Below are 25,998 nucleotides of genomic sequence, written 5' to 3'. Positions count from 1 at the left end.
TTCTTTTATTTTTTTTTTTTGCGGTACACAGGCCTCTCACTGTTGTGGCCTTTCCTGCTGTGGAGCACAGGCTCTGGACACGCAGGCCCAGTGGCCATGGCTCACGGTCCCAGCCGCTCCGCGGTATGTGGCACAAACCCGTGTCCCCTGCATCGGCAGGCGGACTCTCAACCACTGCGCCACCAGGGAAGCCCCTATTTGTAGACTTTTTAATGATGGCCATTCTGACAGGCATGAGGTGGTGCCTCATTGTAGTTTTGATTTGTGTTTCTCTAATAATTAGTGACATTGAGCATCTTTTCATGTGCCTGTTGGCTATCTGTATGTCTTCTTTGGAAAAATGTCTATTTAGGTCTTCTGCCCATTTTTCAATTTGAGTTGTTTGTGTTTTTGTTTTTGAGCTGTATGAGCTGTTTGTATATTTTGGAAATTAAGCCCTTATCAGTCACATCATTTGCAAATATTTTCTCCCAGTCTGTAAGTTTTCTTTTCACTTCCTTTATGGTTTCCTTTGCTGTACAAAAGCTTGTAGGTTTGATTAGTCCCATTTGTTTGTTTTTGCTTTTATTTCTATTGCCTTGGTAGACTGACCTAAGAAAATATTGGTACAATTTATGTCAGAGAATGTTTTGCAAGTGTTCTATTCTAGGAGTTTTATAGTGTCATATCTTATGTTTAAGTCTTTAAGCCATTTTGAGTTTATTTTTGTGTATCATATGAGAGTGTGTTCTAACTTCACTGATTTATATGCAGCTGTCCAAATTTCCCAACACCCTTTGCTAAAGAGACTGTCTTTTTACCTATTATATATTCTTGCCTCCTTTGTCAAAGATTAATTGACCATAGGTGTGTGGGTTTATTTCTGGGCTCTCTATTCTGTTCCATTGATCCATATATCTGTTTTTGTGCCAATATCATACTGTTTCGATTACTGTAGCTTTGTAGTATTGCCTGAAGTCTGAGATGGTTATGCCTCCAGCTTTGTTCTTTTTCTTCAGGATTGCTTTGGCAATTCTGGGTCTTTTATGGTTCCATATGAATTTTAGGATGATTTGTTCTAGCTCTGTGAAAAAGGTCATGGGTAATTTGATAGGGATCACATTAAATCTGTAGATTGCTTTGGGTAGTATGGCCATTTTAACAATATTAATTCTTCCCATTGTGCTTATTTTTCATTGTTTTCTTATGATAAATTTTTAGAATCAGAATTACAAAATTAAAGAGATTAAACTTCTAAAAATCTTTTAATACATACTGCAAGAAGCCTATGGGAATTTCATAAAATATATTTCTCAATTGAAATTCCAAATCCAATAGTTTTCAGTTCTCTCTACTTCTAATTTTTTTAATTTCCAAAATGATAAAAGTATAGCAAAGATCAAAAAGCCAACTGGTATTTTTTTCTCTTCCTAAATAAACATATATTAACACATATCATATATCACACATTGTGTTAGTGGATGATATAATTATCTGATTTGTTTGTGTATGGCCAGTGTCCACATTATGCCTACCACATGGTAAATTACTCATAGAATGTCTACTAAATAAATGAAACACAGAAATGCATCACTTACTAGGCATAATTTAGAAGTGTGCTATTCCAAAAGGTTAATTTTGCATAACAGAAAAATAGCTTCAATTCCCAAATCTTTTTTAAAATTGATGAATATTATTGCAAATATGTATCATAAAAATTCCTGAATAGTTGAAGAAAAATAGAAACATGTGGATGACCTGGGGGGGTCATCATTAATTGCAGTAGTGTACAACCTGCTATCTGGAGTTATTAGGGCATCTGTGATTCATTGCCTTTATGTTACATTTAGCCTTAGACTGCTTTTAGTTTTAATAACTATGTCTGCATTTGGTGATTTTTCCTGCCTTATATCTCACAGCTGGCCATCATTTCTCATTTACCTATGTATCTGCCTCTGGCAGTCTAATCTACCATGGATTAGAAGGCAACAAATTTGTTAGAATATACTCAATAATTCAAAAGGGTCTAAGTGAATACCAGAGTAGCTTTTCTGTGAGCCAAAGGAACACACTTTAGTATATTAATTTCAGTGCATGAATTCTACTTAGAAAACCCATGCTCATTTTTCATCACTCAACTTAAATAGTCACTACCTCTGGAAAATCTTCCCAGGAAAGAAATAACCTACTGCTACTCTACAACCCAAGTGCCATCTTATCATAGGGAGAAGGCAATGACAAAAACACCTATCACATGCACAATAAAATCTCATACATTTAATACAAATATGGTATCTGTATGCAATATATAGTATTGTTTTGCAAGTGTTAAAACTTTACACGTACATGTGTTAAACTGTATGCTTCTGTGACTTGATTTTTTTTTCCTCAGTACTCTACATGAGACTCTTCCATAGTCATATGTGGAAGCTTACTTCATTCATTTGCACAACTATCTTCCATTATATGGAATAACACAGCTTACTCATTCTCCCTGTTGATGGACAGTCAGGGTTTTGTTTTGTTTTGTTTTAAATGTTTTTGCTATTATAACAAGGCTACTTTGAATTTGCTTTTACGTGTTTCCTTATGTACATATGCAGGAATTTCTCAAACATATACCTAGGAATAGAATTGCTGGGTAGTACTGTAGACATGTTTTTAATTTTAACAAATGCCAAATTTATATACCCACCAACACTATTTGAGAGCTTCCACTGCTCCACCTACATCCTCATTAACCCTTCAACACTTGGTATTGTTCTCATGTTTGACAATTTCACGAGTGTGAATGGTATTTCATTGTGATTTTATTATGTATATCCATAATTTGCAGTGAGGTTGGACATCTTTTCAAATGCAGGTTGACTACTGGTTTTATTTTTCTATTAATTGCTTGTTCATACCTATTGTCTCTGTCTTGGGCTGTCTTTAACTTACTGATCCATAGATGACATTTATATAATCTGCATACTATTCCATGTAGCTATATATACTGAACATATTTTCTTATAGTCTGTTTTTATAAATTCAACTTTAATAACATATTTTGATCATGAGTATTTACTAATGATACCAATGTAACACAAAGTACTTCTAATATAGTCAAAGCTATCAGTCTTTTCCTTTAAGGTTCATACTTTTTATGCCTTGTCTAGGAAACTCTTTCCTACTTCTGTCATAAAAATATTTTTCTATCTTTTCTTCTAAAAGTATTACAATTTTGCTTTTTGTATTGCCAGCTACAAATTGGCACTTGCCATCTACCTCTACAAGGATTAAATCATGAGTCACTGCAGCTGCTGACCTTCAACATCCCCTGAAAGGAGTTCACGGAGGAGTTCAGGAATGAGGCACTTTGTGCTCTGGGAAAAACTGGCAGAACAGGTCTTCAGATAGTTAGATATTTTCAGGAGATTTTATGAGCCCAATTCTTGTATTTCCTTGTATCTAGAAAAGTACTAAAATCCTTCATGGTGATGTCTGCTCCTTGTGACTAGTGGTAATCTTCATGAGACTAGCAGCAACCTCCTGCAAAAAATATGTGCTTGCCTGCATGTACTCCCCCTTTGCCAAAATTGCATTATACTGACCTTCCCCCCTCCCTCTTTGGAGCAGTTTCTCAGGGCTATCTGAAATGCAGTCTCCCGGGCTATAATCCTCATTATGCCCCCAATAAAAACTCACAGCTCTCACATTGTGTATTTTTTTTAGTCAGTAGTATTTATGTCGATCTATAAGAGCAGATTCCTTATAATTATATATTTTTATTTTACATATTTCAAAGTTAGATTATTTGTTGCACTCAAGTTCAAAATTTATATTTCTGATGAAGTGACCATAATGATAAAAATTCTTTTTACATCTGTTCTATGATTGCCATTGACTCAATATGGTAACAAGTCTTCTGCTGCAGTTGCCTTTTCCAAGCAATTGGAGGAAGGGAGAGAAAAGGAGGCCAAGCAGCTTTTGTCTTTAAGGAGAGTATCAGGAAGATGTATTCATCACTTTGTTCATATTCCATTGGCCCTAATATAAACACATGGTCACAATTATCTGCAAGAGAGGTTAGGAAATGTAGTCTCCAGCTGGGTGGCCATTAAGACTGACAGTTCTACTGCAAGGAAAAAGAGAACAGCAGTCTTTGCTATTTTAACTAATATTACTATTGCTATTTTATTGTTGGTTAGTGTTTGCCTGGTATATCTTTCATTTTGGTTAGTGTTTCATGGTTTCACCTTTTACTTTCATTCTATGTTCTCATATTTCATGTGTTTCTTCTTCAAATTGCATACAGATGTACTTAAATCTAGTCTGATAATTTCTTGCAAGTTTTATTGACAAGTTTAGTCTAATTATATATATTCTGACAAGTAATATATTTTGATTATCCCTTCTACCGTATTTTGGCTTTCTATTGTTTCTCTATCTGCTTTTCTACCCACTTTTCTGGACTTCTTTTGGATTGACTATGATTCTTTTATTTCATTTTCTACCTACTATTTAGAAAGTTTTACAATTTATTTTTATTCATTTAGCAGTTGCACTTAAATTTTTAATATGCATACCTTTTAAAAACTAAAACCATTTGGTAAATCTATCTTCCCAATAAATGCAAAGATCTTAGAAAGCTTTAACTCTAAACATTGCACTCCCATCTTACATGTTCTTGTTCTTCAATATTTCAGTTCAATTCTTTTATCTATCTATCTATCTATCTGTTTATTTATTTATTTATATAATTTTGGCTGTGTTGGGTCTTTGTTGCTGCATGCAGGCTTTCTCTAGTTGAGGCAAGCAGGGGCTACTCTTTGTTGCAGTGCATGGACTTCTCATTGCGGTGGCTTCTCTTGTTGTGGAGCATAGGCTCTAGGGGGCACACGCAGGCTTTGGCAGTTGTGGCATGTAAGCTCAGCAGTTGTGGCTCGTGGGTTTAGTTGCTCCGCATGTGGGATCTTCCTGGACCAGGGCTTGAACCCGTGTCCGCTGCATTGGCAGGTGGATTCTTAACCACTGCGCCACTAAGGAAGTCCCAATATTTCAATTCAATTCTATTTTTGTTCTCCAAATTTGTTAGCATTAATACTATTACTGTTATGTTTTTGGTATTTTATATAGTTAGTGTTCCTGATGAATGTTTAGAATTTCTTGGTTTATACTTTCCTTATTCTTACAGAGCAGAAATTTCTTCAGGGATATTTTCCCTAAATTCATCTTTTATCAATTTTTTAGTGAGGGTATCAGAATGGTAACCACTCTTTTTGGTTGTTACTGCTGGTTAGTTGGTTCTGCATCTGCAAATATCTTTATTTTACCTTCATTAGTCTGTGATGGTTTAGACACTTTGACAGTTAATTTCTCTTAGAACTTTGAAGTATTTTTAAACTTTTTGGCTTCCATTGTTGTAGTTGAGATGTTTGCTGCTATCTTTTTCATACTAAAAATCTGACTTTTCTGTCTTTGCTTTTAATATGTTCTATTTATTTTAGGTTGTCTGCAATCTCACTATAACATATTTGTTTATTCTGCTTGGATTTCATTGTTCCTTTTGAATCTACAGGTTCATATCTTTCATAGATCTGAAAATCCTTAGGGATTATCTCTTCAAAATTCCTCTAGCCCATTCTCTAGTTTTTCCTTCTAGATCAGAAATATATCAGATGCTCTTATATATATTTATTTCAATATTATTTTCATCTTTGTCTCTCTGACAGATTCTAGGTAATTTACTTTACTCTATCTTCCAATCCATAACTTTAGTTGTCAACTTAATCTGACCTGCTGTTTAGCTTGTTCCACTGTACTTTCATTTCTGTAATTTTTAATTTCCAGAAGTTTTATTGTATCTTTCAAAACCTGCCTGCTTATTGTTTGGGTTAATTAATTTTTTATTTTTAAATAATTGTAGACTCAAAAGCAGTTATAAGAAATAATACAGAGCGCTCTCATTCATCCTCTACCCAATTTCCCCCAGTAGTAACATCTTGCAAACTACAGTACAATATTATAACCAGCGTACTGGCATTAATACAATCCACTGATATTCATATTTCCTGTTTTACTTATATTCATTTATGTGTATGTGTATATTTAATTCTGTACAATTTATCCCATGTGGAGGTTCATGTACCCACCACCACAGTTAAGATACAGAAGAGTTCCATCACTGCAAGGATCCTTTTATAACCACACTCACCTCCCTCTTGCCTACCCACCCCCTGTACTCACCACACTATCACGCACCTGTTCTCCATTCCTAAAATTTTGTCATTGCGAAACTGTTATATAAAAGGAATCATGCTGTAAGCCACCTTGTGTGACTGGTTTTCACTCAGCATAAATTCCCAAAGATTCACCCAAATGGTTGCATGGATGAACTGTTGTTCATTCCTTTGACTGTTGAATAGTATGTCAAGGTCTGGAAAAATCACAGTTTGTTTAACAATTCAGCCATAGAAGGACATCTAGGTTGTTTCCAGTTTCAGGCTATTAAGAATAAAGTTGCTATGAACATTTATGTACAGATTTTTGTATGTGCCCAGGTCGTTTCTTATAGACTCTTATCTGTCTTCTCTTATTTCTATTTTAAAAAAAAGACATTTTAGACATGGTTATAACATATTTTATAGCTAACATTATAATATCTGAAGTTCCTAGAAGTCTAATTATGCTGTTTGTTATCAATGCCAATTCTGCTTATTGTATCTTGTGTCCTCATGTTGGTATTTTTGTTAAGAACTTATTTTGACAGACCTTAATATAAGAAACCCTAGCAGGCATGGTTTAGGAATGTCTTCATCCACAGAGAATTTTCATTTGCTTTTCCCAGGCTCCCTAGGAGCCTAGAATGATACCAATCTTAAACTACTTTAAAATGATTTCTGGGACTGGGTTTTCTTAGACCATATAAACAAGGTAAAATATAAACCTGAAATTCACTGTTCTTATAAAAATTTCCATTTGTATTCTTCCTTTTCTGGTGGGCATTTTCCTTGACCTACTCTATTCATGAAGAATAGTCCTTTATTGGGGGGGGGATGGTATTCCAACTCTCCACCTTCTGCAAGACCAAGGTCTTCTCTCTCATTCTTCATTTGAACACTGAAATCCAAGTATCTGGGTCCCTAGTATCCTTAGGACAGCCCTGGTGGTCATTTGCTCTCCATTTTTGTCCCCTGGGGATTTTCTTAACTTTCATATGAGCTGAACAATGCATTTAAAAGGATATTTGTAATGGTTAACTAGTCTTTCATATTACTGGATGTGAAAGTCAAGAGCCTCTAATATACAAAAATGTGGACACTGAATATCCAAGAGGAAAAGATCATGCAAGGTTTCTCAAACATCTGATTATTCACCCTTCAAATTATTTACCTTCCCCTTCATAACACTCCCCTGTGAAACACTAGCATTGTGAAGGACACCTGGAAAATAAAGATGGTGCCAAGCAGTGTTATTTAAGCACAATTTTCAGATGAGTTAGCCAGGGAAGTCTTTATTAGGTGAAACTTAAGGGCAGGGTAAGATGTGAATAGGTGGGAGAGTAAGTCATCTTAGCTGCTAACAGTAGCTAGAAAAAATAATACTTTTGTTCAAGGAACAAACAGCAAAATAACCTTTCTTCCAGAGAATGTTTCTGTAAGTGAGTAAAATTAAAGGGATTTTCAGCTAATTTGTGAGGTTAAGTAGTTATTTTCCAAGTAAACAGGAATGAGAAAGGGACGAGCCAGGTCACTCCAGTCCTAGCAGGAGATTAAGGGACAAAAGCAAGAAACTCTATTGTATATTTATGGAAGTAGAAGAATTTGTTGAGGCTGGTGGTGTGTGTAGAGGTAGAAGAAAACATAATAAAGATACCACTAGAGAAATTAGGCAAATATCTAAACTTGGAGGGCTGTATAAATCTTGATAAGAAGTTTAGCGTTTGATTTTGGATTTTAGGCAATGGGCCTGTAATAATCTACATGGTGCATTTATGTCAATAAGTATAAAATATCTTTCCTTAGCACACTTCATATGGCCCTAATAGAAAAACCTAAAATAACAATGGCAATGGCACCTCCTTGGGTTGTGCAATATACAACCTGCACAGATGTATGCTATGGCCATGAATTTGGGAGCTACTAAAAGGTTTGAAGCTGGAGAGTTTGAAATCATATTTTCACTTGGAGACCTTTACTCTAATAAACTGGAAGAGAACTATAAGGCGGAAGACCAAGAGATAAATTAGAAAGCTATTGCAGTAGTCCTGGTGAGAGATCCTGAATGCTTGAACTGTATATAATACAAATAGTAAGAATAAGGTGACAGAATTGAAATGTCAAGAGACAGAATTGACAGGACCTGTTTCCATTTGGATATTGTGAATAAAGATACACTCAGATTTCTGGCTTGGTCAGCTGAGCAGATAGCAAAACATTCATTAATGTAAGTTATTCATCAACACACAAGGACGATTAGTTTGCAGAGTGGGGTGGGCAAGTTGGATACATTCTGTTTGAGATGCCTATGGGACACCAGGTTGAAATAACTACAGGCAAATGGTGAATACAGATTGTATATTTACATCTGAAGGTCTGAAGAGAGATCTGGGGTGATTTAATGATATATTGGTTGTGATTTAGTGGCATATAAATGATATAAAAACATATAAGAAAGCACAGATATATTGTGATTAGATTCCAATCCTGGAGAATAGCAATATTTAATGAGTTGGAAGAGGAAGTGGAGCCAGGAAAGGAGATAGCAAATGAATGTTCTGAGAAGTGGGAGAAAACCAGGAGAAAGTGATGTCTGAAACCGAAAGAAGAACAAATTTTAAAGAAAAAAAGCAGGGTAATCAACAGAACCAAATACTAAAGAGAAAAGAAGGAAATGAAGATTGAACAGATCTATTAAACTTTGCAAGTGGGGAGAGCAATCAAGATGGCAAAGTACTCAGACGTGAAGCTCACCCTCTCTCACAAATACAACAAAAGTACATCTATACATGGAACGATTCTCATAGAATATCTACTGAATGCTGGCAGAAAACCTCAAACTGCTGAAAGGGCAAAGAAAATCTCCATGTAACCAGGTGGGAAAAAAGAAAACAGGAAAAAAAAAAAAAGAAAAATGAAAATTAAAAAGGAATCAGGACCAGACCTGTGCCCCTGGGAGGGAGCTGTGAAAGAGGAAAGATTCCTGCACCCTGGGAAGCCCTTTCAGCAGCTCCCCGGACAGACGTAAGGGGAGCTTCAGAGCCTCTGAGGAGAACACTAGTAGCCGTTTGCAGCAGCCCAGCCTGACACGCCCATCTTTGGTTCTGGCAGGGACTGTGTGCTGGAATTCGGGCTTTAGAGATCAGAACCAGGGAGAAGACTGGGGTTGGCTGTGTAGAAACAGACTCAGAGGGCTGGAATCCAGAGTGGCCATGCTGCGGGTGTACACCAAGGAAGCCTAGGCCACCTTAGAGGCCAGTCGCCATTGTTTGGGGGCTGCTCTAGGGAGGGGCGGGACCTGGATTGTAGCTTTTTTCCCTGTGCACGTGCTTGCAGAGGCAGGATACTGCCTGCACAGGCTCCAAGGGTGGTCCCGAGCCTCCACTGCAGCTCACCCAGACACCAGGAGTGGTCGCCGGGCCCCTGCGGACACCCTCCCAGACCCCAGGAGTGGTTGCCACGCCCTGCTGACTCCCTTCTGGACCGCAGGAATGGTCATGGGCCCCTGCTGATGCCCTCCCGGACTCCAGGAGTGGTCATGGCCCCCCTACCGACTTCCTCCTGTACCCCAAGAGTAGTTGTGGACTCCCACTACCACCCATCCGAACTCCAGGAGTGGCTGTAAGCTGCCTTCATTCCCATTGCATGCCCCAGGGGGTGTGCCTGAGCCACCCGCTGCTGTCAAAAACCCCAAGACCAGAAACCAGCAACCTCAACCAGCACCCCCTATCAAGGAAATAACAACCAGCACACACTGAAGAAAGAAGTAACAGGCATCCGTATTAAAAACAGCCCTTGCACCAAACATACTAAACCCACACAAGCTACACAGGGACAGCCCTACATATAAATAGCCCTCCAAGACCACAGTAGATAATTGTTTCTCCTAAATTCACAGAGTAAGAGAAATATAAGTAAAATGAAAAAGCAGAGGAACCACTCACAGTTAAAAGACCAAGAGTATTCCCCTGAAAGAACAAACAACGAAGCAGACCTCTTCAGTCTAATAGATACAAATTTCAAAGAGAAGATAATGAAAATACTGAAGGAATTAAGAAAGGCTATTGACAGAAATGCAGAGTATTGTAAAAAGGAACTAGAAACTATAAAGAGGAACCAAGAAAAATTAGAAACCTCATTTGCAGAGACGAAAGCTGAGCTAAAGGCAATACATACCACAATAATGCAGAACAAATAAGTGACCCGGAAGATAGAATAATGGAAATCATGCAATCAGGACAGAAGACAGAAAGTTAAATGAAAAAAAAATGAAAGTGATGTAAGAGACCTATGGAATAATATAAAGCATGCCAACCTATGCATAATAAGGATTCCAGAAGGGGAAGAAAGAGAAAAGGGGATCAAAAATGTATTTGAAGAAATTATGGCTGAAAACTTCCCAAACTTAAAGAAGGAAACAGATATCCAGGTACAGGAAGCAGAGAGGGTCCCAAACAAGATAAACCCAAACAGACCTACACCAAGACATACCAAAATGGCAAAAGTTAGATAAAGAGAAGATTCTAAAGGCAGCAAGAGAAAAGCAAAGAGTTAATTACAAGGGAACCCCCAAAAGGCTGATTCCTCTACAGAAGCGATGAAGGCCAAAAGCAAGTGTCAAGATATACTCAAAGTCCTGAAAGGGAAAAATCTGCAAATAATCTCTACCCAGCGAGATTATCATTTCGAATAGAAGGTGAGACAAAGAATTTCTCGGGCAAGCAAAAACTAAAAGAATACAGCAATACTAAATCTATCCTAAAGGAAATATTGAAAGCTCTTCTCTAAATAGAAAAGAAGTAAGAATCTATAGAAAAGAGAAAATCACAATTGGAAAATAAATCACTTAAATAAGCCAGTACGCAGATTAAAAAAAAAATTATGTGAAAGTTATGATAACCACAATGAACAGCAAAAGGATGAAGATGAAGATGTAAAAGAGGACATCAAAATCATAAAATGTGGGGGAGGATAGTAAGAAAATGTAGATTTTTTTCCCCTAGAATGTGTTTGAGCCAATATGACTACCAGTCTAAGGCAAGTAGATATAGGAGGGTGTTAACATTTTTGATAAACAGGGTAACCACAAATCAAAAACATACCATAGATTTACAAAAAACAAAAAGAAAAGAACATAAGCATAATACAAAAGAAAAGCATCAAGCTACAAAAGTAAAAAGAAAAAGAAAGGAATAAAGAAGAAATATGAAATCAATGGGAAAACAAGGTTTAAAATGGCAATAAATACATATCTATCAAGAAGTACCTTAAAAATCAATGCACTCAATGCTGCAATCAAACAACACAGAGTGACAGATTGGATAAAAAAAAACAAGAGCCTATGATATGCTGCCTACAAGAGACTCACTTTAGGGCAAAGGACACAATAGATTGAAAGTGAGGGGATGGAAAAAGATATTTCATGCAAACAGAAATGACAAGAAAGCGGGGGTCACAATACTTACACTAAATAGAATTTAAAACAAAGCCATAAAGAAACATAAAGAAGGACATATATAATGATAAAAGGACCACTACAAGGAGAGGATTTTACACTCATCAACATATATGTACCTAATACAGGATCACCCAAATACATAAAACAAATACTAACAGACATAAAGGGAGAAATTGACAGGAATACAATAATAGCAGGAGACTTTAACACCCCAGTCACATCAATGGACAGATCTTCCAGACAGAGAATCAATAAGGCAACAGAGAAAATAGATGATACAATAGAACAGTTAGACTTAATTGATATTTTCAGGACATGACATCCAAAAAAAACAAGTGCACATGTAACACTCTCAAGGATTGATCGCATATTAGGGCCAAAACAAGCCTCAACAAATTTAAGAGTATAGAAATTATCTCAAGCATTTTTTCTGACTACAAAGGCATGAAACTAGAAATTAACCACAGAAAAAGAAATGAGAACAAAATGATCACATGGAGACTAAACAACATGCTACTAAAAAACAAATGGGTCAATGATGACATCAAAGATGAAATTTAAACAAAATACCTATATAGTACTACCATATGACCCAGCAATCTCACTACTGGACATATTCCCAAAGAAAACCATAATTTAAACAGACACATGAACCCCAATGATCATTGCAACACTATTTACAATAGCCAGGACATGGAAGCAACCTAAATGACCATCAACAGAGGAATGGATAAAGAAGATGTGGTACATATATACAATGGAATATTACTCAGCCATGAAAAGGAACAAAACTGGATAATTTGTAGAGATGTGGATTGACCTAGAGTAGAGTAAGTCAGAAGGAGAAAAACAAATATTGTATATTAATGCACATATGTGGAATCTATAAAAATGGTATAGATGATCTTATTTGCAAAGCAGAAATAGAGACACGGACATAGAGAACAAATGTATGGATACCAAGGGGGAAAGAGGAGGTTGGGGGGAATTGGGAGATTGGGATTGACATATATACAGTATTGATACTATGTATAAAATAGATAACTAATGAGAACCTACTGTATAGCTCAGGGAACTCTACCCAATGCTCTGTGGTGACCTAAAGGGGAAGAAAATCCAAAAAATAGGGGATATATGTATAGCTGATTCAATTTGTTATACAGTAGAAACTAATACAACATTGTAAAGTAACTATACGCCAATAAAAAATAATTTAAAAATAAGTAAAAAATAAAAAAATACCTTGAGACAAATGATGATGAAAACACAACCATACAAAACCTATCAGATACAGCAAAAGCAGTTATCAGAGGGAAGTTCAGAGATACAGGCCTTCCTCAAAAAACAAGAAAAATCTCAAATAAACAACCTAACATACCACTTAAAAGAATTAGAAAAAGAACAAACAAAATCTAGAGTCAGCAGAAGAAAGGAAATAATAAAGATCAGAGAGGAAATAAACAAAACAGAGATTAAAAAAATAGAAAAATTAATAAAACCAGGAGCTGATTCTTTGAAAGGGTAAACAAGACTGACAAACCTCTGGCCAGTCTCACCAAGAAGAAAAGAGAGAGAATACAAATAAACAAAATAAGAAATGAAAAAGGAGACATAAAAACTGATACCACAGAAATACAAAAAACCATAAGGGAATACTATGAACAATTATATGTCAACAAATTCGAAGACCTAGAAGAAATGAACATTCTTCTAGAAGCATACAGCCCACCAAAACTTAAAGAAGAAATAGATGATTTGAACAGACCAGTCACTAGAACTGAAATAGAATCTGGAATTTAAAAACTCCGTACAAACAAAAGTCCAGAACCAGGTGGCTTCATAGGTGAATTCTACCAAACATACAAAGAACTTATACCGATCCTTCTCAAACTCTTCCGAAAAGCTAAAGAGGAAGGAACACTCTGAAGGACATTCTATGAAGCCACAATCACCCTGATACCAAAACAAGACAAAGACACCATGAAAAAAGAAAATTACAGGCCAATATCTTTGATGAATATAGATGCAAAAATTCTCAACAAAATATTAGCAAATCAAATCCAGCCACACATAAAAAAGATGATAAACCATGACCAAGTGGGATTCATCCCAAGTTCACAAGGATGGTTCAACATACGCAAATCAATGTAATATACCACATAAACAAACGAAAGGACAAAAACCACATGATCATATCAATAGATACAGAAAAAGCATTTGACAAAATTCAACATCCATTCATGATAAACATTCTTACCAAAGTGGGTACAGAGGTGACATATCTCAAAATAGTAAAAGCTATTCATGACAAACCCACAGCCAACATAAAATGAAATGGTGAAAAGTTGAAAGGCTTCTTGCTAAAATCTGGAACAAGACAAGGATGCCACTCTCACCACTTCTCTTCAACATAGTATTAGAAGTCCTAGCAACAGCAATCAGACGAGAAAAAGAAATAAAACATATCCAAATTGGAAGAGAAGAGGTAAAACTGTCATTTTATGCAGATGATATGATTCTATGTATAGAAAATGCTAAATACTCCACACAAAAACTACTAGAACTGATAAACGAATTCAGAGAGATATCAGAATATAAGATTAACATACAGAAATCAGTTGCATTTCTTTATGCCAACAATGAAATATCAGAAAGGGAATGTAAAAAAACAATACCTTTTAAAATCACAACCCAAAAAATAAATACTTAGGAATAAACCTCACCAAGGATGTGAAGGACTTACATGCTGAGAAGTATAAAACATTAATAAAGGAAACTGAAGGTGATTCAAAGAAATGGAAAGCAATCAACAGATTTAATGTGATCCCTTTCAAATTACCCATGACCTTTTTCACAGAACTAGAACAAATAATCCTAAAATTCATATGGAACCATAAAAGACCAAGAATTGCCAAAGCAATCCTGAAGAAAATGAACAAAGCTCGAAGCACGACCATCCCAGACTTTAAGCAATACTACAAAGCTACAGTAATCAAAACAGCATGATATTGGCACAAAAACAGACATATGGAACAATGGAACAGAATAGACAGCCCAGAAATAAACCTACAGGCAATTAATCTTCAACTAAGGAGTCAAGAATATACAATAGGAAAAAGTCTCTTCAGCAAGGGGTGTTGGGAAAGTTGGACGGCTGCATGTAAATCAATGAAGTTAGAACATGCCCTTACACCATACACAAAAATAAACTCAAAATGGCTTAAATTCTTAAACATAAGACATGACACCATAAAACTCCTAGAAGAAAGCATAGGCAAAACATTCTCTGACGTAAATGGTACAAATGTTTTCTTAGGTCAATCTCCCAAGGCAATAGAAATAAAAACAAAAATAAACGAGATGCAATCAAACTAACAAGCTTTTGCACAACAAAGTAAACCATAAACAAAACAAAGAGACAACTTACAGAATGGGAGAAAATATTTGCAAACGATGTGACTGACAGGGGCTTAATTTCCAAAATATACAAACAGCTCATACAACTCAACAACAAAAAAGCAACCCCAATTGAAAAATGGGGAGAAGACCTAAAGAGACCTTTCTCCACAGAAGACATACAGATGGCCAATAGGCACATGAAAAGATGCTCAACATTATTAGAGAAATGCAAATCAAAACTACAATGAGGTACCACCTCACATCAGTCAGAATGGCCATCATTAAAACGTCTACAAGTAACAAATGCTGGATAGGGTGTGGAGAAAAGGGAACCCTCCTACACTGTTGGTGGGAATGTAATTTGGTGGAGCCACTTTGGAAAACATTATGGAGTCTCCTCAGAAAACTAAAAATAGAACTACCATATGATCCAGCAATCCCACTCCTGGCATATATCCTGACAAAACTCTATGTCAAAAAGATATATGCATGTCTATGTTCATAGCAGCACTATTCACAATAGCCAAGACATGAAAACAACCTAAATGTACATTGACAGATGAATCGATAAAGAAGATGTGGTACAGGGACTTCCCTGGTGGTCCAGTGGTTAAGAATCCACCTTCCAATGAAGGGGACACAGGTTCAATCCCTGGTCGGGGAACTAAGATCCCACATGCTGCAAAGCACTCTAGAGCCTGCGCACCACAACTAAGACCCGACACAACCTAATAAATAAATATTTAAAAAAAAAAAAAAGATGTGATACATATATACAATGGAATACTGCTCAGCCATAGAAAAGAATGAAATAATGCCATTTGCAGCAACATGGATGCAACTAGGGATTATCATATTAAGTGAAGTATATAAGAAAGAGAAAGACAAATACCATATGATATCACTTATATGTGGAATCTAAAATATGACATAAATGAACCTATCTATGAAACAGAAACAGAATCAGGGACATAGGGAATAGACTGGTGGTTGCCAAGTGGGGAGAGGGTTGGACTGGGAGTTTGGATTAGCAGATGCAAACTGATATATATAGAATGGATAAACAACAAGGTCCTACTGTATAGCACAGAGAACTATATTCAATATCTTGGGACAAACCATAACGAAAAAGAATATGAAAAAGAATGTGTGTATATATATATATATGTATAACTGAATCACTTTGCTGTACAGCAGTAATAACAACATTGTAATTTGACTAAACTTCAATTAAAAATAAATTTAAAAAATAAAATTTGCAATTGGGACATGAATTTTGTCAGAGCAAATTTCAGTGGCCTAGTGGGGACTGATAATAATTCTACTTTACTCCTGGAGAAATGTGGCACCATGATGAACTAAAGAGATATGTCTTGAAAGGAAGAGACATGCATCCCTCTAAGAAGAAATAAAGTGAGTATAGATATAAAAAATTGTTTAGAGGTAGGAAGTGTGAAGATGAGGGAGTTCACAGATAGCCTTAAACATCTGAGAGAGACAGGAAGAAGGCAACTCATTTGCTGAGATAGAGAAGAAGGTATGAGGGATGGGGGTTTAAGAGGAACAGAAAATATCTGGAGATAACCACTTTGAGGAATGGGGGAGAGAGTTAATCAAGGACACTTAAATAGGGAATATCAAGCAAGGGTTTAGCTGAAATGTAAAGCTCTACATTTGTAAAGAGCTAATCAACATAGAATTTTTTCAGCTCTCAGTTGTCTTGGTAAAGGAAGGAAGAAGCCATGGCCATATTGATGCAAGATTGGTGGTTTGAAAAGCAGGTAGATGGATCTGAATTTCAAGGGATGATGATCTAGCCAATCTAGAAAACCTAAGAGTCTCTCTATACCTACATTCAAAATGAGCTTATCATCTCTCTGCTGGACACAGTTCTTCTAGATCTTTCATTCCCTATCTCAGTGAATGGTTCTACAGCCTCTCAGATACAAGGTCATTCTTGACCCCAATCTCTCTCTTGTCCCTTCACATTAAACCCTATCTATTCCATTTCCTTCATAGCACACCTATACTTTGACTCCTCTGTACCTCTATACCATTGCACAGGTTGCTCCTTCTACAAGGAACCATTGGCCCTTTTTTTCATATCACTCCAAGTCATTTTTAACATCCCTCCTTCCTGGAAGCTTTCATTCACATTCCCTTTCCCTCCAGTCTGGATTAGGGGCCCTTCAGAGCAGAGCATGCTGGGTATACCCTTCCAAAGCGCTTAAAACTTTATTGTAATGGTCTATTCTCTTCCGTATACCCACAAGACTAAGTCCCTTGAAGGCAAGGTTATATCTTTATTTTGAGCACCTAGTACCTAGCACAGGACATTGAATTAATGAATAATTATAAAAGAAAGCACTAAACAGAAAAATAAAAGGATAACTTCTAAGAATGAGTCTGCTATTGATTAAAATGACTGGAAGAGATCCCTAAAGTACCTCAGTGATGTAGGAGAAATGATATTCATTGATAATTATCATGAATTAAATCATCATGTCTACTAATCTTAAGTCCATTAAAACATCTTCATGGAAATATCGCCCAAGTTGTTATTTCAGAATGCTAGGACTACATCTCCTGCCCAGCAGTAGCTACAAGCTGCCCAATTGAAAGAGAAACCTCACCTTCAGCTACAACAGCCTCAGTGATTGCATGAGTAAAAAACAGTGAGATAAAAAATGCTTCTTGGTCTCTGGAGCCCTGGGGGAAGGTATTCCCCACTTGTTTTGTGAGATATAAAAATAACACGCTAGTTTCATAGCAATGATTTAGTAACTTTTATAACTTAAAAATAATTTTAGGACATTTGCTATTTGAGTTTAAAGAAATAAAAATCTCAGAATCTTACTTCAACAGATGACTCATCAGTTTTTTAAGAAAAACATTCAAAAAGAAAAGAAATCTAGATATGACCCATGAGTGTTCATGTAATAACAGCATCTTTGCTCAAATAAGTAATGCATGCCCTAAGTCCTCCCAAGCTCAGCATGTGATTCCAATTCTACACACACATTCCTCTAAGAATGATATTTAAGCTGATTTATTTCATGTGAATTTGAAAGCAAGTTGTTCCTTAATTGATAAATTCTTCTCCACATTAATACAGTCTTGTGATACCTTAACCAATGGTAGAATATCTAGACATTCAATACTTCTTTATTATTAGCAAAATATTGCCATTGTTCTAAAATAATTAACCAACCAAGCAAATCACTTGAGCAAAATCCTTACCCTTTCTAACAGTTCCTCATCTAGAAAATGAGGATAATAATTCTTGCTATCCAGGATTTTTGTAAAGATTACAGCTAATATATATGTGTACACAAAGCAACAATCACTGTGCTTAGCACACAATCTGCTAATCATTAGAAGTTTTTTATTTTCTAAAAGATTTTTAAAATCTAATTTAATGTTCTTCATAAAGATATATGCAACTTAATTGTCTTCATTTTTGTGAAAACACAGATAACATACAGAAATATGGATTATTCACACACACGTGTATTTGGTATGTCCCTGAAGTATATATTTTTCTGTGCACTTATTTTGGGTTATCCACTTTGCTTCTCCATGTACAGACTTGTCCTGGATTCAGCTAAGTTAAGCATTCATATGATTAATTTCACAAATAAATAAAAAAGGAAATATCTGTTCCTTTGAAGCTAGAAATGTGCTATAAAGAAGTTATTCCCACAGGATTATATTTAGTTGGAATCAGATCTAGCACAAATAAATGGCAATATTTTGTTACATATATTCTACTTCTTAGACACTTTTTAATTCTTTCCTCCTATAAACCACTCTTAGGATTATTTTACTCTCAAAATAGATATAGTATTTATATTATTCTAAGGATCACAAAAATGTAACTATGAGCTGATATTTTTATTTTAAATATTAATTATCAAAACATTCCAGTCTAATTTCCTTTGCTTACTTTCCACACATGTAAGTGGAAAACAGTAATTTTTGAATTAAAATTTCATTATCAAAATAGATGCTGTGGGGGCTTCCCTGGTGGCGCAGTGGTTGAGAGTCCGCCTGCCAATGCAGGGGACATGGGTTCGTGCCCCAGTCCGGGAAGATCTCACATGCCGCAGAGCGGCTGGGCCCATGAGCCATGGCCACTGAGCCTGCGCGTCCAGAGCCTGTTTTCCCCAACAGGAGAGGCCACAACAGTGAGAGGCCCGTGTACCACAAGCAAAAAAAAAAATAGATGCTGTGCAGAAAAGAGTATAGCAGGCCTAACACTGCTATCCTTAGACAAGTTGGCTTGTAAGGTAAGCCCTGGCTGACACCTGGGAACTTAGATTTCAAAAAAGTTCTAACTATTCCCTTACTGATAAGAGTGGGTTGCTATACCTAAATTAATTGTACAACCAATATGGCTTATGCCAAATACCTGCTTTCCTTCTGGGAATATGGAATTGTGGCATGCGCTATGCAGCAGGTGCCTATGTGACCAGCTCCAATTAGACCTAATAAGCTTCTCTGGTCAAAAACATTTCACATATGTTGTTAACAATTCATTGCTGGAGGAATGAAGTCCTGTTATGACTCCACTGGGAGAGGACTCTTAGAAGCTTGCTCCTGGTTTCCTCCAGATTTTGCCCCACATGCCTTTTTCTTTTGCTGATTTTGTTTTGCATACTTTCACCATAAAGCTGTGAGTATAACTGTATACTAAGTCCTATTAGTTCTCCTAGAAAGTCAAAATATCTTAGGGTGACTTGGGCGTCTCCCAACATAGATGGCATAAAATGTCTTTAATCAAAATGTCTTCTAGTTTCTCCCATTTTTATATTGCCTTTTGTTATTTTCCTTAGGTACACCATTTAGGAATACAGAGAAATTGACTGAAGAGAGATAAATAATTATAAAAACTTTGCCATCCAACTTCCTAATTATAAACCCCCCAAAATTTGGCTTTTTCTCCAAGATTACAGTCCAATTTTTTTATACAGTCCATTTTAAAAATATAAATTTTAGATTATTTGCAATAGATTATATAACCACTTAGCACATTTGAAAATCATTACCAGGTTACTGATAATTTTAGTAATTTTCACTTTCTCTAAAGGTAAATTGATTTACCTTTAGAGAACAGATAATCCCAATCATTTCAATTTCAAAATGGAATATATTAATCAGTCCAAAGACGTCTTTTTTTTAGTCTTGAAAAGCATAAACATGTTAACCATACATTCATCCCATAGTATGTCTTAAAGTCAAAATTTACTTAAGTGAGAATTCTGAACTCTTTAAATTGTTCTCAAATATTTCCCAACATTATTTCCAGTGGTACAGAACTTACATTTTTTTGCAGTGTGGGCATTTTGCCAGAGTGTTGAACCTCAGTTCCATCCACTGTAAAACAAATAAGAAGAGAGGTTGAAAACAAAAACTGAAAACTATCCAATCTGATAAGATGTTTCTTTTAGTTCAAATGTCCTCAGGGATCACAGCAGAAGCCATCAACCTTTTCATAGTTATATGAGCTTTTCCCCTCCAACACATCTCCCCCTCCCTTGAAATAAAGGTTGGGATTCCCCTCTGAAACAGTTCCCACGATTTTTTCAAGGTTCTGATGCAATCTAGGTTTGCTTTACAATGAAAACTGGATGTAATGTTGAAATTCGGGTCATTTCATTCACCTTTATGTTTCAGTCCACTGCCAGAAAATAAAAACGTATTTCATGTACCTTCAATGTTGTTTTTCCTCTAAATATTGATGATTAGCTTTTTAAATACATGAGTATTCAGACTCATTACTAAAAATGCAACTATTCTATTTATGTAGAAAATGCACAAAGTAAATAAACTAAACAAATTAGATACAGGTAGAACTAATGTCAGGAAGCTGCTTTCTGTTCTATAGTAGCTTATTCTATGTAACAAAATACATTTCTTCTACAGACAACTTTCTTTCAATTTTCTTCCCTGTAACATAGGTAATAAAATGGGTTACCTTCCTCACAGTATTGTTATTCAGATGCTTGAAACAGCTTACTGGTAGTAAAGTCTTTGAAAGGAGGTACAATATACATTTAAAGTAAAACTTAAAAATTAAAAAAAATAAAGTAACTCTTTACCACAAAAAATATATTTCAAAATACCTTCCTCACCTTCCATCATTTGCTTTTCTATATATCTTCTTGTAAAGTGTATATTTCTTTTGTATAATTCCGTGTAGTACATTAGCAGTTTTATCAAAATAACTTTTCTTTCACTAAAATTAATTTTTGCTTAGGATTCCAGGTCACTCAGTTTTCTTCAAAACTCTCAAGTTCTAGGTATAGTAGAGCTTCAAAAAGTTATGCATATTCAAATGTTTTCCACATAATAGGGGAAAACTTTCAGAAAGTATGTGTTACTTGACTATTTTTTCTTTTTAATTTTTTAATGATTAGCTTTTTAAAAAGAACAAAAATAAATCTGAGTTTGTTTGGACTTCTTTTTATTCATTTTTATTTCAAACCTCCTGAAAGTTACTTAACCTTGAAATAATCTCTCTCAGTCACAGTAGGAATATAAAGTCCCAAGGTAAATAAACTAGAAATGAAACTTTACATGAATGTTCACTCTTTTCACAATGATTATTTTTCAATATCTAGAATGTCAAATGAAGGCTACATTGTTTTTCAAGAAGCCTTAACTCTTTCTTTTAGCGTTTATTTTATAACAAGTTAATTTATTCTTAATAGAAAAAATGCTTAAATTAATGTGCTAAACAGATTTACATAGATTTCTACAGAAATTGGCACCAGAACAGTAAGAAGTGAAGAATACAGAAATCTTACTAAGTACTTTTTCATGTTTTTGAAATTAGTTTTAGGGTAGTTGTTGAACTTGTAATGTCATTTCAAATTTTATTTATAAATAACAAACACGTTTTTCATTGTTAAGAGAAGCAAAGTGGCTGAGGAAGCAATTATGAAACCCTTAAGAGAAGAGTAACTCAAAATCCAAGCTTGAAGGCTAACACACTGGCACAGAAAATCTAGAATTTTAGATGACCAACCTATGGGAGATTATTTAGTCCAATTTTATCATTTTAGCACAGATTATATATGATAAATTCAATTATTACTAACAAACAACTAAGACTCTGTTGTATGATTAGTAAGTTATACAGCCAGCAACCTAACACATCTGGTTTTGTTGTTATCTGTAAGTACTCATTTGAATGCCGCAAACTAAAAATAGAAAAATATTTATTATTAGAAATGTTTGTCATAATCTATTTGAATGAATGCAAATACCTGTGATTTTGAAAGGATTTACTACTATTCTCTTGTCTAAAATGCAGCCTCTGCACTTTTAAAATTTTACTGCCAAACCTTGAAGTGTCAATAGAAAAAAAATCTAATTTTTCCTGTTTTTTTTTTTTTTTTTAAATATTTATTTTTTAATTTTTATTTATTTATGCGGTACGCGGGCCTCTCACCGTTGCGGCCTCTCCCGTTGTGGAGCACAGGCTCCGGACGCGCAGGCTCAGTGGCCATGGCTCACGGGCCCAGCCGCTCCGTGGCATGTGGGATCTCCCGGACCAGGGCACGAACCCGTGTCCCCTGCATCAGCAGGCAGACTCTCAACCACTGTGCCACCACGGAAGCCCTCTGCTTAATTTTTTTATCCTAGCAATTCCCAACGATCCTGGAACTCTTTACTGGCATAACACTTATTATTATCCTATAAAATGAGTGTTCTAATGAATACACTTTGGAAAACACAAATCTAGCTTTTCTCAACATTATCCATGGTTCCAGCCAGGCTGTTAAATGAATACTGTGAAGTGAATTCCTAGTAAATTTAATTTTAGCATTAGAACAGTGATATTATATTACATTGTATTATGTTATTATAAATGAAGAATATTGTTGAGGACACAGTCCATTATAATGTTGTTTTATCTTAATCCATGGGAATAATTCTCTCTTAGGTCTCAGTATTCCAGTAAAAGCTCCTATGTGAACTTTTATGAAAACTTCACAAATATCTTATAATACAGCAGTCCCCAACTTTTCTGGCACCAGGGACCGGTTTCGTGGAAGACAATTTTTCCATGGACCGGGGGAAGGGGGGAAGGGATGGTTTCGGTATGATTCAAGCACATTATATTTATTGTGCATTTTGTTTCTATTATCATTACATTGTAATATATAATGAAATAATTATACAACTCACCATAATGCAGAATCAGTGGAAGCCCTGAGCTTGTTTTCCTGCAAATAGATGGTCCCATCGGGGCGTGATGGGAGACAGTGACACCGGAAGTGTGTTGCTTCTGTCCAGTCTACTCTGTAATCTCGTTTTGGTTGCTGTCACTGCAGAAAACCCTGCTTCACAAAGACAGGATGTTGGAAATTGAAGCAGGCTTTTCAGTGCTTTTGTGGCAATCTCAGGATATTCTGCCTTGACTTTAATCCAGAACGTATGGAGATTTGAAGTTGTGTCAAACATACTTTTAAGGCCACCGTCATCTTCAGTCTGAAGAAGTTGATCCTCTTCTAGCACGGACAAAATTGATTCACCTGGCTTATTCACAAGTGGGTCACAGATCCATTCCTTCCCAATTCAGGGGTCTTTTCTGGTTGGGAAGTAATGCTCAAACTCTTCTGATCATTTTGAGATAGGTGATCATGCACCAGCTGGGAAAAAGAAGGCCCTGGCTCAGTCTCTTTCAAAATTTCTGCTTATGTTTGAAACATGACAAAAACCCCAATGTTCACTCATCGCCCCCATAATTCCAGTTTGGCTTTGAATGTAGCCACTTTATCTGCCAAATTGAACACAGTTGTCATTCTCCCCTGAAGTGACAGATTGAGTTCGTTGACCAGGTTGAATATGTCACACAAGTAAGCAAGTTTTGCAACCCATTCTGTATCACTGAAATGTGCAGCCAGTGGTGGCTTTTTCTAAAAGAAATCTCTGGAGCGGCTCTCGTAACTCAGAAACTCTGGTTAGTGATCTACGTTTAGAAAGCCATCTCACTTCTCTGTATAAGAGAAGACCTGTGTGCTCTGTGTCCCTCTCCTCACAGAGCCACGCAAACAGGTGTGAGTTAAGAGCATGTACTTTAATGTGGTTGATAATTTTAATCACATCCTGCAAAACGTTGTTAAATTCAGGTGATATTTTTCAGCTAGCCAGCATTTCTCTATGGATGACACAGTGTGTAGACTCACATTCAGAAGCGACCTCCTTGACCAGACTAGTGAAACCAGAAAGTCGTCCAGTCACTGCAGCTGCTCCGTCTGCATATCCAGACACAAAATGACCAATTCAGTTTTCCTGATATGTAATCATTCAAAAACTTGAATAGTTCTACAGCTGTGGTGTTGATTGGCAACAAAATTGCACATAACATACACTCATGCACATCCTCCTGAAAAATATATCACACAAAAGCGAGCATTGTTGCCTTGCTGTCAACATCAGTAGACTCGTCAACCTGGGTTGCATACCACGGTGACTCATTAATTCTCTCTGACAATTGTGCCTCAATATCCTCTGCTAATTCATCTAGTTATGGTATTAGCTGAAGAGGAACACGTATCACCTTCTGAATTGCAGCCTCTCCTAAAAGTTCACGACAAACGTCCTTATCAGTAGGCAGGATCAACTCTTCACCAATAGTAAAGGGCTTCTTAGCTTTAGCAATGCGGTTAGCCACTAAGAATGATGCTCTCAATGCAGACACATTTGATGAAGTGGTGGCCTTCAATAATTGCTTCTGTTCTTCATGTTCACATTTTTTTCTTTTGAAAGACTCCAAAGACTTGTCTTTTAATGCAGGGTGCTAGGTCTCCCTGTGGTGAAGCAGTTTTGAAGGTTTCATGGCTTGTTGGCTAGCTGGTCGCCACATATTATACAAAGCAGACTTGCAGAATGTGAATCACCTGTGGCAATGAACCTATAATTTAAGTAGGACTCTTGGTATTTTCTTTTAAATGCAGCTTTCTTTTCGTTGGCAGTATTAGAGTCTTCTGCTGTCTAATCATTGAGTCTCTCCCCCTTTTCAAAGAAGCTCTCCAGCAACATTTGTTTTTTACTCATTTTGGCTAGGGTTAGCTTGTGGGCTTACCAAAACTGTGACTGAGAGAAGTGTGCAGCGTGGGAAAGAGGCGCAGATGGAAGTGGTAGACAAAATAATGGGCGGGCCATGCACGGACTAAAATAAGTGTAGGATTCTGACTTAAAGCCTGCCATTAGATGCAGCTGTACAACTGAAGTACATCAACTCACTTGCCACCATAATGCCTGCCACCAGATGCAGCTTAATTGTCACTTGCCACTCACTGATAGGGTTTTGATATGAGTCTGCAAGCAATTGATTTATTATGGTCTTTGTGCCATCAAACTTCTCTGCTAATGATAATCTGTATTTGCAGCCACTCCCCAGCGCTAGCATTGCTGCCTTAGCTCCACCTCAGATCATTAGGCATTAGATTCTCATAAGGAACTTGCAACCCAGATCCCTCGTGTGCGCAGTTCATAGTAGGGTTTGCACTCCTGTGAGAATCTAATGCTGCTGCTGATCTGACAGGACGCAGAGCTCAGGCAGTAATGCAAGCAATGGGGAGCAGCTGTAAATACAGATGAAGTTTCTCTCGCTGGCCTGCTGCTCACCTCCTGCTCTACGGCCCAGTTCCTAACAGGCCACAGACGACTATCAGTCCGTGACCCAGGAGTTCGGGACCCCTGTTGTAATAGATTATGTTTTCCTCCTTTCATTAACCATAGAAGGCTCATAGCTAACATTCAGTAAAATTTTATCAACTACACAGGAATAAATATTATGCGTACTTATACACTTATGCATGACCATCATATTTCTGTCCTATTTTTCATTCTCCCTGACCATTTCATATTTTATTTTTCAATGCTATTGGACTTTGTAATTTTTCTCAATTGCTTTTGGGCCTTGTAAGCCAAGGCTGAAACAAAGTA

General features: G+C 36.3%; 1 protein-coding gene across 3 annotated transcripts in view; it reads right to left on the bottom strand.

Annotated features, from left to right (window-relative positions):
• The window catches only part of PIP4P2 (phosphatidylinositol-4,5-bisphosphate 4-phosphatase 2), an 81,203-nt gene that overhangs the window by 2,756 nt on the left and 52,449 nt on the right, over positions 1–25,998 (bottom strand). For all 3 annotated transcript variants that reach the window (XM_024760419.1, XM_024760418.1, XM_024760420.1), the window contains exon 5: positions 20,360–20,412. In XM_024760419.1, coding sequence (XP_024616187.1) covers positions 20,360–20,412 — 53 coding nt within the window. The remainder of the gene's footprint in view (positions 1–20,359; positions 20,413–25,998) is intronic.

This window comes from Neophocaena asiaeorientalis, unplaced genomic scaffold, assembly GCF_003031525.2.
Source record: "Neophocaena asiaeorientalis asiaeorientalis breed wild unplaced genomic scaffold, Neophocaena_asiaeorientalis_V1.1 scaffold320, whole genome shotgun sequence".
Taxonomy (NCBI): Eukaryota; Metazoa; Chordata; class Mammalia; order Artiodactyla; family Phocoenidae; genus Neophocaena; species Neophocaena asiaeorientalis.
Note: the sequence above shows the minus strand (reverse complement) of the source record. Positions and strands in the feature narration are given on the sequence as shown.